Here is a 17685-nt window from a genome sequence, read left to right as displayed (position 1 = left end):
TAGAAACTAAGGTGTTTCCGAGGAATCGAATTTGTCCTGTGCAGTACCCGTTTAACGCCGCATCACTTTAAATGTTAACCGTATATCATTGTGCCGAAAAACGGCATTGATTTTAAACAATCAAAATTATGCAATTGTGATTAAATTGACGATATCTACAACCGCATATGAAATATAAAATAAAGCCACATTTGCGCAAAACCAGTTTCTGTTTTTGCTTTGAGGGATTTTGTTATTCCTGCTGGAAAATTTAGCTGTTCTGGTATTTGAACTTGATGACGTAAGTGATAAGGTAAGCGGAAATTTAAACGCTTCATAACCGAGAGAAAATAAAAAAAGATATATATTATATATATTCCTGTAGGTGCGGTCTTCATCATTTACTAGTTATTACATTGGCTGATCCCGAACGCCACTCAGAGCTACATGCAAAAGAGTCGAATTAATATGGTAAAATGGTCCCGATAGAAAACTAAGCCCACCAGTCCTTTCTTTTAACAATTTTGCATTCCACATGACCTTAAGATAAAAACGATGTTTGGTATTCATCCCAAAGAAGCAGATGTTGAAGAGGCATTTGCGCAATTTAACAGAAGTAACTTTAAGTATTCATAGTAGCAAACCTTGGGCCTTGCTGTTGACATATAATTTATTAAGTTGTTGTAAATTTCAAGTGAATATGCGAAAAATACATGTTTAAGGAGGACACAATTAGCACATTGTATTTTGCACTAAATAGTCCTATCTGATCGAACAAGTGTTCCTTTAGTCTGCTATAGACACTCTTGAGCATAACAGCTTAGCTATCATTTGTGATTTAGAGATAGTCTATGAATCTTGTACATCTTACCACAAAGTAACTCTATAGAAGAACAATGTCAAATTTCCGTTCAGCTTTTTTGAGTTATACATAATTGCAGTCATTGGAGGTAAATCCTAACAAAAGTAGATCCGAACGTTCTTTCTGATTTCGCTGTGGCATATAGTACACGTAGCGAGGCCTGCTAAACAATGCTGACATCCAAGGTGACCACAAGGCACTGCTATCCTACTGACATTCCTTTCGTGGCAAAGTTTACATTGGAATATTTGTCTTAGTTGCCGGTTCTCCGACAGTGCATCTTCATATCCTAAATCATAACGGAAAAAAATTGTTATAAGAGTTTGAACAAAATAATGAAACATGCAATTTCAAATAACAATTATCAATTAAATTATCAAATCAGTAATATCGCGGATTTTTTTTATTCACAAAAGCACACTGCATCTATTGTCGACATCTATCCGAGCTTAGAAAACCCTGCATAGTCGGTAATTGCCTCGGCCTCACTATTCGGATGACTTATAATTATATTGAAGAATTGAGTATATTACTGAAATGTGTTCTATTTTGATAAATCTTATTAAGATAGCATGTGCAGCTCGGCATGTAGTAGAAACATACAGCTAATTTGAAAGCTGGCAACATAACTATTCAGGTGTTTACGTGTTTAACACATATATATGTGTAACTAAACTTGAAACAATATATTCAGCTAGAAAATAGTTACTTTGAATGATGTCAACCAAGCTCTTCGCGTCAAACTCTCTGCCTTCTGAAACCAAAATTAAAGTGATGATTATGTCTTTACGTATTTCAACTTTCGTCCTGATATTGACATATACGAATCGATAAGAATTTTTTTTTACACTAACTTGAATTTCAGTTTTGATATTTTCCTTCTATAAATACATAATTATAACTTAAGATAAAAAAAAAAACCATGTGCATCAGCCTTAAAGCTTGAAAATAGTTTATTGCAGCGAAGTGTTGCAAGTAAAAGACCTGCGTAAAATGTGACGATCCCTTACTGAGTTTAAGAGGATTTACCATTTACGAATCATTTGGTGTAGGTTTCAAAGTGACCCGGTATAATTACACTGCCTAGACCGATTCACGTTTCTACATAATTTGTGAAAAAATATAGAAAACAAACTAAGGAATGTTTGTTATTACAAAGGAAAATAAATCAGATTGACCGCGAAAAAATGTAAATCTTTTGTGAAAAAAAGATAGTTATCGCAGCACTCTGATAAGCGGGAAAATAATTTTACCTTCATTTTCAGATATGAAGGTTCGAATTGATCTGATGACGGATTCCTTACTATAACCGATGGATAGTAAGCTCCGAGCAGCTGCTGATCATATGGGATCACGTTTCGCCCTGATGCTGAACTCCTGTACACATGACAGTCTGAATACTAAATTAAAAATATAATTGATAACAAGAAACTATGTTGTTAATTACTGTTTACATATATGAATTCAGATTACGCAATTTAATTAATACATTTCGAAATGATACAGCAAAGGGATTAGTGAATAAAATTAATATTTAATACCAGATACACTTGGGATGCAAAAAAAAAAACAAACGTATGAAACTGCATCGTATAACTGTGTTTTCATTTTACTCTTTAAATACGAATTTTGCCTAAAGCGTTTACATTCATATTAGTTAGCCATTGGGAAATGATACTGTATAATTGATATTAACCATGCCCTTCTGGTCCAGCTGCAACTGGTAGGTAATGGTCTGGATTCGCTATGTCCGACTGAATTAAATGAAAGGTATAGTCAAGTACATTTGGATGAAGCAAGACACATGTTTGGAATTGCTAGGTATCAATATTTCGTTTACGATTGCATTCTTCGTATGAAATAAAAAAACACATCAGTGTATTTAGTGAAAGGAATAAAGCCTTTAAAAAGGCAATACTAAATGTAATCAGGTACCTTTTAACTTGCTCACTAAAAAGACGATTATGAATATACTACGATATTGTTGAGTACAAATGTAATGTTATATATAAGCCGATTCATCTGGTTACTTACATTGTTAAGTGTGCATGTTTTGACAAAGTCAAGTCCTTTTTGATTTTGAACAAATTTACAAAAAGGGAAAGTGTGTGCATGTTTTATCCAGAATTCATCTGTGTCCTCAGCTGTGTCTTCATCTAGGTACACATCCTTCCTCATGATCCCGTCACAGTAATGACACCTGATATGATCGCCTACGTAACCGAAATTAAACGACAATGCGAGAAGTTATGAAAAGCAATAAGAATGAATGATTTATGCAATAGTGGTATTCATTAAGCAGTGCTAGTGTTATTGTTCATATCAATGCAATATTACAACACACATTTTGTAATTCTTACATTGTCTGAACGAAATTTTCAAAAGATATCAAAATCATGAAAAGTTTGACTGAAAAATGCAATAATACATAATATATGAACACTGCGTAGGCAAAAACAAAGACTCAAGAAATAGCATAACGTGTTCAGTAGTAATGTATATGTATATAAGTACCGTCGAGAAAAAACCCAGCAGTTGCTAGATGTTCTGGAGACTGTGAGGTGTTATTTCGATGCCAATCCTCATGTTGAAATGATCTTTGTCTAACATCAATCCGTTGATACTCTTGGTGTTTTGGTGTGTATGTCTAAATAAGTAAAAAAAGAGAGAATAAATGATTACAAGTTTTATGATGTGTACATAAAATAAATTGACTTTTTGAATTATGAATGTACATACATTTGTACATTATTTCATCTAAATGCGAACATGAAAATACCGCATTTTATTTTACGTTTTTGTGACTATACCTTAGCCCACTCAATCTGGATATTATCGATCCATTCCTGACTCTTCTCCTGTCTGAGGAAACGACAGTCGGGACGATATCGAGCATGCCCTACCCATGGATCATCAGTTGGGTTCCAGCCGGCAATGCCAATGTCACAATGGAAACATCGAACAATGTCTTGGTCCCCTATTAAATATGAGTAATGATATATCTATCAAATACACATATTACTGATACATCCTTTAATCTATATTGGATTTTTTCCACAAATAATGTGTAATTGGTCAAGTTTATTATCCATAATGAATTGCTATCTTATGGATTTTTTTGGTTAGTTTAACAAAGGAATTGCAGGACATCGCATCATCTTAACATTTCATTGTATTTAATATGTATACCCGTATAGAAGAATCCTGCATTAATAAAAACGCTTGGGTCGCCATTCTCCCAATACAGATATGTGTCTGTACGTGCTTCTTCGTCAGTAGACTTTGGGTTCCGAGCACAATATGAGGTAGAATCTTCGTCATTTTTCTTCTCTATTTCCCCATTATCGCTTAAACCTCCATTGGGTTTCCTGCTCCTATTATCATCGACTCGCAAATGTTGGGGTGTTGTTGGATATATTGCTGCTGAATGTGACTGTTGGTTGTGCACCATATGCACTTGTAATGTATGTCCTGGCACCATTATATTTAATTCCCTGAGAAAACGCTTGTTTTCCTCACTCATATTGTTGTATTGTGGAACACATTGAAGGCTTTGTCTGAAAAAATCCTTGTCGATCTGATGATTGGTTTTCCCATCTGAAATTAAAGAAAAATCACAGAATTATTTATCAACATTCAAACATTAAAGCCAGACAAATCTAATGTTTTATATAAACACAAATATGACGGACGAATACAATATAGATTGTTTGGCTTCTCTTTTGAATAATACGTGTAAATGGCTATCCTTTGTTTCCAAATCTGTTTCCATTTGTCTCAGCATAACATTTGGCGATTTTCTTCTCATTGTTTAATCGCATTCTTTTTCGAATACTTCGGAAAACCTGTGGGAATAAATACAAATTTACAATAACTAGAAATGTGTGGGAGCATTAGGTCAACGTAGGCAAATGCATCGCAAGAAACAATATGACATATTGCGTTTGGAATCATAAGGGCCAACAAGCTTGATTAATATTATACAAATATATCGTGAGTGTTTGTGCAATAGTCCAGAACATTTGACACGAGGTACTGGCATTAGACCGATGTTCTATTGGCAGTGTTGTTGACATCTAAGTGACTTTGACGCTTGAAAGGGTAGGACGAAATTCCATAACGTCACAGGTGTTCAATAATTCGCATATGAATAGTCATTTCAGCCGGGAAACACAAGTAGTTCAAAATATAGCTTATGTGTATAGTTAAGGAAAATCAAACGCATAATGTTATGAAAGTTAATAAGTTAATATAACTTGTTTCTCGAAAAATTAAATTGATACCAATATAATATCAAATAGGAATACTTCAAACAAGTGAACGAAGCGTTTGGCAAAAACATTTATTACTTTATTTTATTGGAAATGTAGTTCATTTGTTTTGATTTTGTTTTCACTGTTTAATAATTTGTAATTGTCGATCTACTCAGGGACAATATCTGAATTAGTAATAGAGCCGTTACCACCCTGACACGTCGACGTCTAAATTTATACATTTATCAAACATACCGTTGAGCCAATGGCGTTGTCATCTTTGTTTGTTGAATCATGAATTTGTAATGCATTATGCCAATCCGTAGATTCCAAAACAGTCTGTTGGGTACTGTCATGTGATCTGATTTCCTGTCATGTGGCACATAAATGTATTGTAGAATTATTGTTACCATAGGCGACAGAAATATATGTCATTGAAATATATCAAAACACATGAATGAACAATATATACATATTCCAATAGGAGTCTCGTCAATTTATTTTACATTAGTTTGTGAATTTGAAAATTATTTTATTTTAAATTGGATAACTGGAATTGTCATAAAGATATCTATCTCTTACATGTATATATGTATCGACAGTAATACTATTTTATATTATCAAATAACTAGTATATGTACTAACAGTGATATGCAGAGATGCTTTTATACTTGGAAGCCCTCTCCGTTGTCGGAACATCTCGCAGAATTCATCCATTGGTACGTTTTCTGAATCTTGGGCTATTATACCTACATAATAATAAGTATTATTCATATACATATAAACAACAAGCAATTGATAAAACTATTACAAATAAAAATGAATTATTTCAGAATTCGAAACATGAAAAACGGAATTCCTTCCCCCTTTCTACAAACTTTCAATTCCGTTTCTATTTACCCTTAACCACGTACGTGATGTAGAAAACGTAGTAGAAGTAGAAGTATATATTTACTTAGCTTTCAAAATCAGTCATATTCTTTAGATAAGTTACAAAACATTGTATCGTATTCCATGTAGCAGAAACAGTTTTGTTGTATGCATAATTTAGGGTTTAAAGTTTAATATTATTAAAGTTTGAATTCTATATGTTTCTTATCGATCAACTGTATGTTGCGGGTTCATAGTCCCTAATAAAACTTTATTCATAAAAGGTGCCGTTGAGAAATTGTGACGTTTGGTTAGCATTCGGATATCTTCGATTAAGAAGGCAACATTCTTTCATTTTCTGCCTCTCTTTTTCACCGTGGTCTAACAAAGATATGTCATCAAGTATATTACAATTTCATTATTATCATATTTGCGTTTTGAAATCATATTTATCTTATTACATAAAGTAAATTTATTAAAAATTAATAAATCTTTAAAATTGTATGCACGCAATCAGATTAAATGTGATATATATATATATGTGTAAAATAACCTAAAATAGGGCACTGATGAACATAAAATACTCCTCTTATCAGATTATGTTTACTAAAAGCACTAAATAATCAAAAACAACTTTGTACAGTTCACTTACAACTATCGGATCCACTTGTCTCAGGAGGAGTGAACACAGCACCAAGTGTTGATTCCATACCGATTCTTAATTGTTCCATACCTGTTTATTCTTCAACATATAATAATAACGTAATAGCATAATAGGCGTTTTGCCATGTGATCATGATCGACACAATTATTTAGCATTAGTAAGGGCTACATTTACAGTAATCTATCGCTCAAATATCAAATATTTCAGCAAAATTTTACAGTAAGATGATAAGCTGCTGTTTCAAAAATTTCATTTTAATCATCATCGTCATATTATAAAGAATCAATTTTGTCATCATTAAGTATCAAGTGATGTATGTTTGTGGTATTCCAAATATGCTTCTTTTTCACTTCCCAGTGGACACAAAACGTTCGGAGAACGTCCGGAAAACGTCCTATTCAGGTCACAACGTCCGGGACTTTCCTACAACGTTGTGAGAACGTTTCATGTCAAACGTTAGTACAACGTTAGCTTTTGACGTTGTAACAACGTTGTAACAAGGTTTTAATGCAAACTTTGTGTATTTGTTGTTAATTTTAAACGGCTTGCAAGTTTACACAAATGCCAAAGACATACCGAAAGAAAACATCAAATTTCATGATAAATTTAATTATCTAATTGGCTCGAAATTTTATTTGTCAATAATGAATATGTTTAGATTAGTTTAAAAGCAACCTACGTCGCCTATAATGTGCCCTTATAATATAATATCGATCCTTGATCCTTTCCTGATCCAATTTTGCTGTTAGACCTCCTTTTATACCAATAAATGTGATCAAACTCGAACTTACGGGGTTACGATAACAAATCGGTGTTACCTCCCTTTATGTTGCAATATATATCCGTCAGGGGGCAATAAAAACATTCACATTCATTTCAAATTTTTTTTTTAAAACGACTTTAATTTCAGTTTTAACTGCATGAAAATATCATGTTTTGGATGAAACCGTTGCAATTTTTTTCGGGAAAAGAAATAGATAGAGAGAAGAAAAAAGAGTATTGATATTTGCGCGGTAATTTTAACTTCCGGTTCTTTGTTCTGCAAACACACGTGGGCCGTACACACACACATTTCAATCGGACTGTTGACTTGCTGTACTGGATTATGCATTTGCTTTCAAAATAACATATGGAATCAGCTTTCTTCCCGAATACAGATCAGTAATTCAAGGTAAGTTCTATATGATTCGTATTTTGTTTATTACACTGCGTTTGATTTTGACTTGTGTTTATTTACAAACAGATTTGACATGTTATGATTTATCTTCACGTACGTACGTACAACGGATGTACGTTTTTGGTATCACCGGGCATAAGTTTAGTTTTACGCATATTTGTTAACCGAGCACGTTATGATATATTGCCGAAAAGTTTACGATATATCAATAATTATTGTTGTGATTTTTTCTTTACAGATTAAATGGTGATAACTGGATGCACCGAGGTAATCAGAGACATCAGATAGGAGTGATGGGAGGAGTGCAAGCACATGGACACATGGAAATAAAGATATTAAAATACTGTTTAAAAAAACTTGAGTTTTTGTTGTACATAATAGGTAACAATAGTAGAAATTAAAATAATACGACGTTGTGACAACGTCTATACAACGTAAATAAAACGTTGCCACAACGTAACTCAGTAACGTTGTGGTAACGTTGTATGAAAACGTTCCCCAAACTTTCATTTGCAACATTACTACAACCTAAATGCAACGTTGCATCCTGACGTAACTGCAACGTTCTCCAGACGTTGTGTGCCCACTGGGTTGTGTACACTGTCTGTATTTAATTGTTTGTTTCCTGAGGTGATCTGTTACGTTATGTAGTAACAAAAGATTGATGTTTCTACGTATTCATATGATTCTATAAGAAGAATCTTATGAACAATTACAATATAATTATTAATATAAATTAGTGTGCTGTCCACCAGCTGTCGATGTCAACAGATCTTAATATCCACGGAATGATTTCTAATAACTTATCTCAAACTTACATCTACAGTTCCTTCGCTAATCATCTTTACATGGTCGAGACATTCTCTTTCTTCCACTGTAAATCACCATTCAAGACAATTGAGCAAAACAAAACAAAAACAAGAAATGCATATATATATATACATGTATATATGGGGCAAAGAAGTAATTCAAACAGTGTAAACAATAAGGTTTGTTAAATTTTCGAGGCAATCCGCCCCTTTATCAAAACACAAAAAATCACAAATACAATCACATAATATATATAAGAAGTACTGGAAATACAATAAAATACAATAAGAATAATGTTTTAGTAACTGGAGAAACCACAATGAACCCTTCGGCAAACGTGGGCCGAAGGCGGATACTAGCGTGACTGCATCATGTTCAAACACTAGAACGCTATGCGACCAACGGCAGAGATATTTTGAATTCCCCCGCACGTGAAAGTATTCCGAAGAGTTCAAAGACGATTCGTCCCTAAAGACTGCTAGTGGACGACATTGCATTTATATAAAAAATGTTGCATTATCGTCTCTACAGTGATTGATTAAATATCGTGTACAAAGTCTGACAAACTTTAGAAAAATATGTGTTAGATCATAAGAATTATAGAGAGTGGTGTGAATAAACTGCTACGAATATTTATCAAGACTGAAAATATAAGAAATACGAATGCCGAAGTGTCCCTAGTTAGATATAATGGTCAGATGGAGAGTATATCCAGAAGACGTCTTTAACGTTCGTTCATACCCCGAGGGTAGCAGGTTTGGAGATTGGTGATCCAGTATCTTTCTCTGGAACAACGTTTCGTTTCATTCCAGGTAGGACAGTGATCAATGGCGACCACCTGCATATCCTTCCAACTGTCCATTTTACATAATCATTGGCGCATCATCGAGTCGTCAGCTGCACTCAAACGGATCTTTCCAGAACCACCGTTATTGGCCTATCGTAGACCAAAAAATGTAAGAGATCTGGTGGTGAGCAGCAAATTACATTCATCTGCCTCTGTCGTTACAACAGGCTCCTTCAACACATGCAGCAAAAAAACGTGCAAATTGTGCCCATACACTGAGTCCACAGACACGTTTAAATGTGAAATAAACAACCGTGATTATCACATTTTACAAACACTGACATACACATCAGCCAATGTTGTATATTTCCTCTCCTGCAAAAAATGCAAAATGCAGTATGTTGGAGAAACCAGCACAAAGCTCAACATCAGAATCAACAATCACCGTTGCTCCATCAAGCAAAACAGACCAGACTTTCCTGTGGCAAGGCATTTCAATTTACCTAGTCACAGTTGGAAGGATATGCAGGTGGTCGCCATTGATCACTGTCCTACCTGGAATGAAACGAAACGTCGTTCCAGAGAAAGATACTGGATCACCAATCTCCAAACCTGCTACCCTCGGGGTATGAACGAACGTTAAAGACGCCTTCTGGATATACTCTCCATCTGACCATTATATCTAACTATTCATGTAGTTAATTATTCAATTTGTTAAATTTTTCATAATTGCTGTTGCTCTTTGAGACTCACATTTAGTCGCCTCCCGCCATCATGCAACAGCATCTTGAGACTCACATTTAGTCGCCTCCCGCCATCATGCAACAGCATCTTGGTCCGAGTTGGTCCGAATCGTTTGTTTCCCGTAGCGTCCTGTAGGGACACTTCGGCATTCGTATTTCTTATATTTTCAGTCTTGATAAATATTCGTCGCAGTTTTTTCACACCACTCTCTATAATTCTTATGATCTAACACATATTTTTCTAAAGTTTTTCAGACTTTGTACACGATATTTAATCAATCACTGTAGAGACGATAATGCAACATTTTTTATATAAATGCAATGTCGTCCACTAGCAGTCTTTAGGGACGAATCGTCTTTGAACTCTTCGGAATACTTTCACGTGCGGGGGAATTCAAAATATCTCTGCCGTTGGTCGCATAGCGTTCTAGTGTTTGAACATGATGCAGTCACGCTAGTATCCGCCTTCGGCCCACGTTTGCCGAAGGGTTCATTGTGGTTTCTCCAGTTACTAAAACATTATTCTTATTGTATTTTATTGTATTTCCAGTACTTCTTATATATATTATGTGATTGTATTTGTGATTTTTTGTGTTTTGATAAAGGGGCGGATTGCCTCGAAAATTTAACAAACCTTATTGTTTACACTGTTTGAATTACTTCTTTGCCCCATATAATCATTACAAGTAATTCGTATCCTCCATACATTTATGTGAGGATCCAGTGTTATCTGGATTATACTGTTCATATTACTTCTTTGACCCTTATACATGTATATATATATATATATATATCAGGTAGCTTCTGTTTCTTAAACAATGTTGTATGAATAAGATACATAGCAGATAATTGCTTCACAGATGGAATCTCTTCCCGATGGCTTTTTTGGAGGGTAATGTCTAAAAAGGAATGGATCGTAACGAAACAAAAAATGAAACTAGACTATACCCTTTGATAAACCTACCGTTAGGATAATTTAACACATATTTTTACTTGTAATATTCATGTATAAAGTAGTATTCAATAGAAAATTGTACTGATACTAGCGGCTTTGTCGGGCTGTGATGACGATTACGGCTGTGTGACTACCATTAGAACTTTCCGTGGAAGCGGTTGTCAACGCAGACATAAGGCATTACGCATATGTACATGCTGTGAGCTATTAGCTTAGCTTTTAGATTAAAAGAATAACATGTATATTCAATAAATAATCATTAGAACTAAGAAGAGTGTGCTTGCATCGAATATTTTATTTATACTTTTATTGTTGATCCTATATGTACTTTTGTATAAAATTACTGCGCTAACTGGCTAAAATCTGCAAATGCGCTAATATTTGATTGCGCTAAAATAAGTATGTTTACAGTATATGATTAGTATTGTTGTATATTAAACAAATATTGCCGTCTGTTGCTTTATTCTGCGCACCGTGTACACTATCATGTGGACTTCGTTTTAGCTAATGCGACAATCTAATTCATAATGTCTGTTAAGAAACAAATCAAAAGCTTCACAGCTGGCTCGTTTTGGTTTTAAAAGATATAACCAAGATGTTTGCGATAACTGTCATTTATGTAAATGCCAGTCCTGTAAACATGATTATGACATACTTTATGAAAATACATGAAATTACTTAAAATATATTAAGAGTGGATGTCAGCAAGCATCGAGCATTAGGTGGAAAGTGAAAAAAATAGATTTTAGAAAAAGTGACCTTAAATGTTAAATTATGTTATAATTGGTGGATATGAATAACAAAAATGGAATTTCAATCATGTCTGTGGTTCCGTATCCAAGCAATATGACTTCCTTAGTTACGGGCTCAAATAACACATCGACTACATCAAATTTTTAGGATTTAAAGTATCTCTGAATCCTAAATAACAGTGAGATTAAAGTATTTACAGCCACAATTTAATAATGGTGACCCCCCTTAATCATTTGATTAAAAAAATATAATTGGCAATATTTACAAACTGTTGCTATGGTAACCTGAATACAGCAAGGAATTCTAACTGAAAAAATATCAAAATATGATAAAGTTAGGTTGACCTTAGTTGGAATCTACAACCATATATGGAGTATTGCATATGGTTTTCTTTTCATTAGATGTCTACAGGGTAAGTTTAAAAAATAAATTGGCTGGCAACTTAGATGCGCTTTTGGTATAATGATTCGAATTTTTCAATTGTTTTCATGATTTCTGACATTTTCCGCACATTTTTTCTCATAAAACAATGTATATATATATAAATTGAACTTTTTAACCACATTTTAATTCATCTCCTTAAAAAGAAGTAATGAATGGACATTTTCAATGATACAAATATTATGAAATTAAAAAAAAAAAAGGGTTTATTTGCAGTTTGGTTGCCATGGCAACCACTTATTTAATTAGAGAAAATGCACTTACAGTTCTTTTTTGTAATAATTTTGAATCAAAGAAATGAACTCTTCTTTCACTGATTCAATGTTGAACACTTAAACATTTTTTACTTTGACACATTTTGATATGGTCACCAAAAATATTGAAGTTGTCAGATATTAACAAAAAATAGTAATACTTAGCATAGAAGAAAATGAAAGAACACAAAGCTGAAATCAAAAGTGTCATTATGAGAGTTGCTGTAGATTTTTGTTCCTAATTACTGTAACTTAGCTAAATTGAAATGTAAGGTTGATTTCTTCTACAGACTTTATGTGGACAAATTAGGCCTACTGGGGTATTAAAGACACAAGTCACCTTTGTGACAATTGTATAAGAGTTATCCCCCTTTTTGAACAACTTCTCAGTGGATTTCTGGCCATGCATACTCTGTTTCTCCACCCTTTTCCCAGAAACAGTATAAGAATTGACAAAGTATACCTATATAGTATGGCTTTCAACTTCAAAATATCTTGTCCTTGCCTTTATGAGGTAATGAGGTATACAACACTTTATTTTTAGGTCACCTGAGACAAAGTCTCTAGTGACCTACATGTATTCTAATCGCCTTTTGCCCGTCCTCGTCCGTCTTCCAATAGTAAACAAGCTACATTTTCCACTTCTCCAAAACTGCCAAACCAAATTCAATGAAATTTGGCAGGAAACTTTCATGATCAAAGGTCCACCAAAATTGTGAATTATATATGGCTGATGGGTGGAGTCCAAAAGGGTTGAATAAACTAAAATATTGCAAAACTCTGGTGACCATTAAGGACCACAGACCTTGTATATGAAAAAAAAGCAATGTGAATGGATTTCAGGCATGATAGTTTTTATTGTAATGACTGCATCCATGGTTGTGAAGTATTGGTTTTTGTTTACAGATGGAAAAGACATTCATCATCCTGTAATTAGAGAAAAACCCAATATTACATGAATCATAAAGTGATTTTATCTCAGATATACCTCAAATGTGTCAAAAACTAAAGTATTGTTTAGTAATCAGTGGTCTTTGGACAGAAATTCACATTAATTTGGCATTTGACCTTAAAGTCAAGGTCAACATTATCATTCAGTGATAAAAGTACTATAAAAAAAAAGTATATAGAAGCTTAAAAAATTGTTAATTTGAATTGCTGTAGAAGTACTTTTGGTTGAATTTTGAACATTCAAAATTTATAAGTGTATATAACAGTATAAAACAGAAAAGCATTCCTGCTGAGTACCCAGAAAATAATCCCAGACTCTACCTCCTGAGTCCATATTTATGTATGATAGTATCCATTTACAGGTGAAATACCTCTGTAAATTGTATGTCTATCATGCTACATGTACACCTCTGGGTGTAAATACATTAAAAAATAAGCAATTAAAATATCTGTACACATCCTTTGCTCTGAGTGAATTTGGTTCCTGCAGTCTGTAAAACCCTCTTGGGTGTGAAAATTAATAGTTTGGATAAATATGTTTTATTACTTTGCAGTCAAATTCAACCATATTCAATATTTGTTCCATGTACCTCTTCTTAGACACCAATGATTAGAAGATGTCAGCCATTTCTGGCACATTTTTTTTTATAATAACTCTTCGATTGAAGATAATCCTACTATTCAAATGAACATACATTGTATGTCAAAACAATTTTAATTCTGTTACTGGGATGAATATGTTAGATTTTGAAATAGCTATCCGAAAAAAGATGCGCAGGTTATTTTGGCATTAATTTGTGAATTTTTTTTTTTTAGGTTTTTTTATGTGGTTACCATGGTTTTCACAGGTCTGAAAAACAGAGATGAATAAGTTTACTAATTTTTAACAACTGTATTATAATTGAAAATATTGTACAGATTACAATTATGTATACTTTTGTATAGTTAATATTACAGGAATAACCGGTTGTTACATATTTAAAAAAAAACATGTGCCTTAATTTTTAGAATTAGGAACTTTTACTGATTACTGTTGGGTAGCAATCTCCTCACAATTTCACTGTACTTCTAGTATACCATCGAAGGGAAATTCCATACAAACATTATTTTAACCGATTCCCATGTCTAAAAAGAAGTTCATGTCTTTTCAATTACCATAACTGTCTAGAATGCTGTGAACTGTGGTATCCATCTTTCCATGTAAACAATGAACTTTTTGTACCTTTCATCAAAGAGTTCCAACAGGGGAGATAACTCGTCCCTCTCAATAGCTTAGATTTAATGGTATTAATACTAAATCCTCATTTTTTTAAATCTATAACCTCGATGAAGCTAATGATTATACATTATATTTTATGTACTTAATGTTGCATTATAATCAAAAGAAAAATTGGCTGGCAAATGATTAAAAAAAAATAGCAATACTTTTATCACCTGATATCCCTATTTAAATAGGTAGTATATTGGACAATTTATATTATACGGGCTAAAAGTCTTGATAGATGTTATACTTTTCAGTCTAAAATTATTATATGATATGCACTAAGTAACTATAAACTTAAAAAGTAAAAAAATGTAACACCAGAAATTTATGATAAATTAATTTCTTTAAATATTGTAATATCCCACTGAGTCTGATTGGGTTTTTTAAAGACTTGTCGGTTTCCATGGCAACGGTGATCACTTTGATACTTGATACCTATTTCCTTGCATGATATTACATTTAGACCAACATATGTAAATTTGAAGCATTTTGGTAATTTTGACACTTTCCATATTTTGCCAAAATTGCTCGATGCTTGCTGACATCCACTCTTAATAATCAAATGATGACGTCTAAATAAGTCGAAACTATCTACAGAGACGGAGCCTTCTGGCTAGTGTCGTCGACAAATAAACACGAATAAAGTGTCTGGCAAGCATATTTTGCACTGGAATTAATGCACTTTTATGTTTGGGAGGATGTTGAGTTGAGAAAATCTCTGCATTTTTTTCTGCGACATTTACAACGCTTATGACTTATCGAATTATCAGTTTAATTGGCCAAAAACATTAAGGCAATTGTGGTCAAACATAAAGTATTAATGTAGTGCAGGGCTTAAGGTGTAACATACATTCATTTATCTGTGATAGATTTATTTATCCTCACAGCTCTCTTGCTAACCTAGTGTTTGCATGTAACACATTTTTATTCTGTTACGAACTACAATATATACACCATTTACACACATATGCGGTTTAATACGTTTGAACGTCCATGCTTATTTATAGAATATGTTTCCCCTGTTGTGGTCTATGTTTTAGTTATATATGTTTTCCCAAGCGAAGAGACATAGAGATATTCTTGTGTCCAGCCTCCGCATTCAAATGTTGCACACTGATGAAAGATGAATATCGAAGATACCAACGTGGCAAAATAACTACATAATTATTTTGAAAAAAAAAATAATATCCAAGTCAATACTCACATGTGATATCATTTACCTAATTCCTGGGCTCAAGGTTTTGGCATTACGACCACTAATGAAAGTGTTTGCCATAGACTTGAATACAATTATCACTATTAAGGACCCACTTACCTTTAAATGGATTTATTCTGTCTGTGTTGTCGAATCCCGCGACCACATGTAAATTTACTCCGGGTTTCATATAGTGACGTAATTTCAAATACTATTTATAGCAGAGACGTGTCTCTGTCTATAGTAACACGGAAATAACCCCGCCTATATTAAAAACTTAACATTTAACTGGTATATACAAATAAGTGTTACCCGACCTGCATTCATGAACATAAGTTCATTGTAGGCTTAAGCTGCATTATTTAATTAGTTAATTTCTTACCGTTTGTAACATTTTTATTGAGAATGTAATATAATATGTATGTACGATAATGTAAATACGCCTTGTTTACTTGTTGTCAATTTTAACAGGCTATTATAATATATTTGGTATTTCCAAATTATTACCGTAATCAGGAAATTTTGATTTGATTGATTCAGTCGAATAAAACTATACAAAAGGAGAAACTAATCAAACAATGCATACCTTGACTTTCACCCGGAAGGCCGAACCAAGTAGGAAAAATAGTTCCTTTCCTTTTTGAAGAATTTAGGGGATTTCCCTTTAGAAACCCCAAAATTATTATGTTTTGTCTTAATGGACTTCGATGCCTAGTGCAACAATTGAGGAATTGAGTAAGTACTTTCTTGTCAATATCTTCTATTTTTGTGTGTTATTGTGTGTGTTTTTTGTTTTGCAATTTTAGCATATTCACCTCTATTTGTAATAGATATTTAAAAATGTATTCCTACGAGAATTGTAATGATATGCTAGCGTCTGATTCTGTATTTAAGTCGTTTGTAAGTAATATGAAATATAAGAAGTTAGGTTTGAAACAAATCATGATATACTTTTCCAAAAGTGCCAGATCATTGTTTGGTTATTCATTTCAATATCGACATGCCTACATCAATATCTACATAATCTAATGACGGTTATATGTGTGAATATCTCTGTGAATAAAATCAACCAACGGGAAAGTAGCACTCAAACCGAAGAAGTTAATGTAATTTCAGAATCGGAATCGAATTTGATATGAAATGGTAGCAGTGTACAGTAAAAATGCCCAATTCTGAAAAAGTTTTAGATATGTAAAACCTTGCCAGTTAACCCTACATATTACCTCTAATAAAGTATATATATATATATTATTTGTTATTTTAATACAGCTCTTAAGTATAAGTAAACTTATTTTTCTGTGATTTTTAGAACTGTGAATACCATGGTAACAACTTAAAAATTGCTTAAAAATTGCAAAATATTATATTTGACCCAAAATGACACAATTCTCAACTTTTTTTCCTGAAACCTATTTGAAATTTGATATCTCTATCCCAAAGACAGAATTAATCTTGTTTTGACATATGTTGTGGATTAAGTTTTCCTGATATCTTACCTTTACTGTGGGCTTCTATATTTCGCTGTAGGCAAAACTTGATTTCCTATGTAAACATACTTTCGGAAAATCCGGAAATTTAAAATCTCGAACCAGTTTATTAATTATTGTTTTAACAAATGTAAATCCTGTATGTACATTTGTACTTCTTCATACTGAATATTCCATTTAAAGTGTACATTTATTTTTTTTTCCATTTTTTATGCATATCATAATACAGGAGTTATTTGC

The 17685-nt window shown here is 33.0% G+C and overlaps 1 protein-coding gene across 3 annotated transcripts; it reads right to left on the bottom strand.

The window, feature by feature from the left end:
- Window positions 1-635: 635 nt before the first annotated feature.
- Window positions 636-16611, bottom strand: LOC117327438. Of its 3 annotated transcripts, none has more exons than XM_033884406.1 (14): window positions 16545-16611; window positions 8624-8679; window positions 6617-6706; window positions 5740-5843; window positions 5350-5463; window positions 4590-4686; window positions 4031-4438; window positions 3652-3818; window positions 3356-3488; window positions 2876-3054; window positions 2538-2595; window positions 2095-2241; window positions 1551-1595; window positions 636-1130 (listed from the first exon to the last, which is right to left on the bottom strand). In XM_033884406.1, the coding sequence occupies exons 3-12, from the start codon at window positions 6693-6695 to the stop codon at window positions 2183-2185; spliced, it is 1398 nt and encodes a 465-aa protein (XP_033740297.1). In that variant the 5' UTR covers window positions 6696-6706; window positions 8624-8679; window positions 16545-16611; the 3' UTR covers window positions 636-1130; window positions 1551-1595; window positions 2095-2182. The 3 variants fall into 3 exon arrangements, with proteins under 3 accessions (XP_033740297.1, XP_033740298.1, XP_033740299.1); XM_033884407.1 differs by lacking the exon at window positions 16545-16611 and adding an exon at window positions 16079-16150; XM_033884408.1 differs by lacking the exons at window positions 8624-8679; window positions 16545-16611 and adding an exon at window positions 16079-16097.
- Window positions 16612-17685: the final 1074 nt, after the last annotated feature.

This window comes from Pecten maximus, chromosome 5, assembly GCF_902652985.1.
Source record: "Pecten maximus chromosome 5, xPecMax1.1, whole genome shotgun sequence".
NCBI classification, from domain to species: Eukaryota; Metazoa; Mollusca; class Bivalvia; order Pectinida; family Pectinidae; genus Pecten; species Pecten maximus.
Note: the sequence above shows the minus strand (reverse complement) of the source record. Positions and strands in the feature narration are given on the sequence as shown.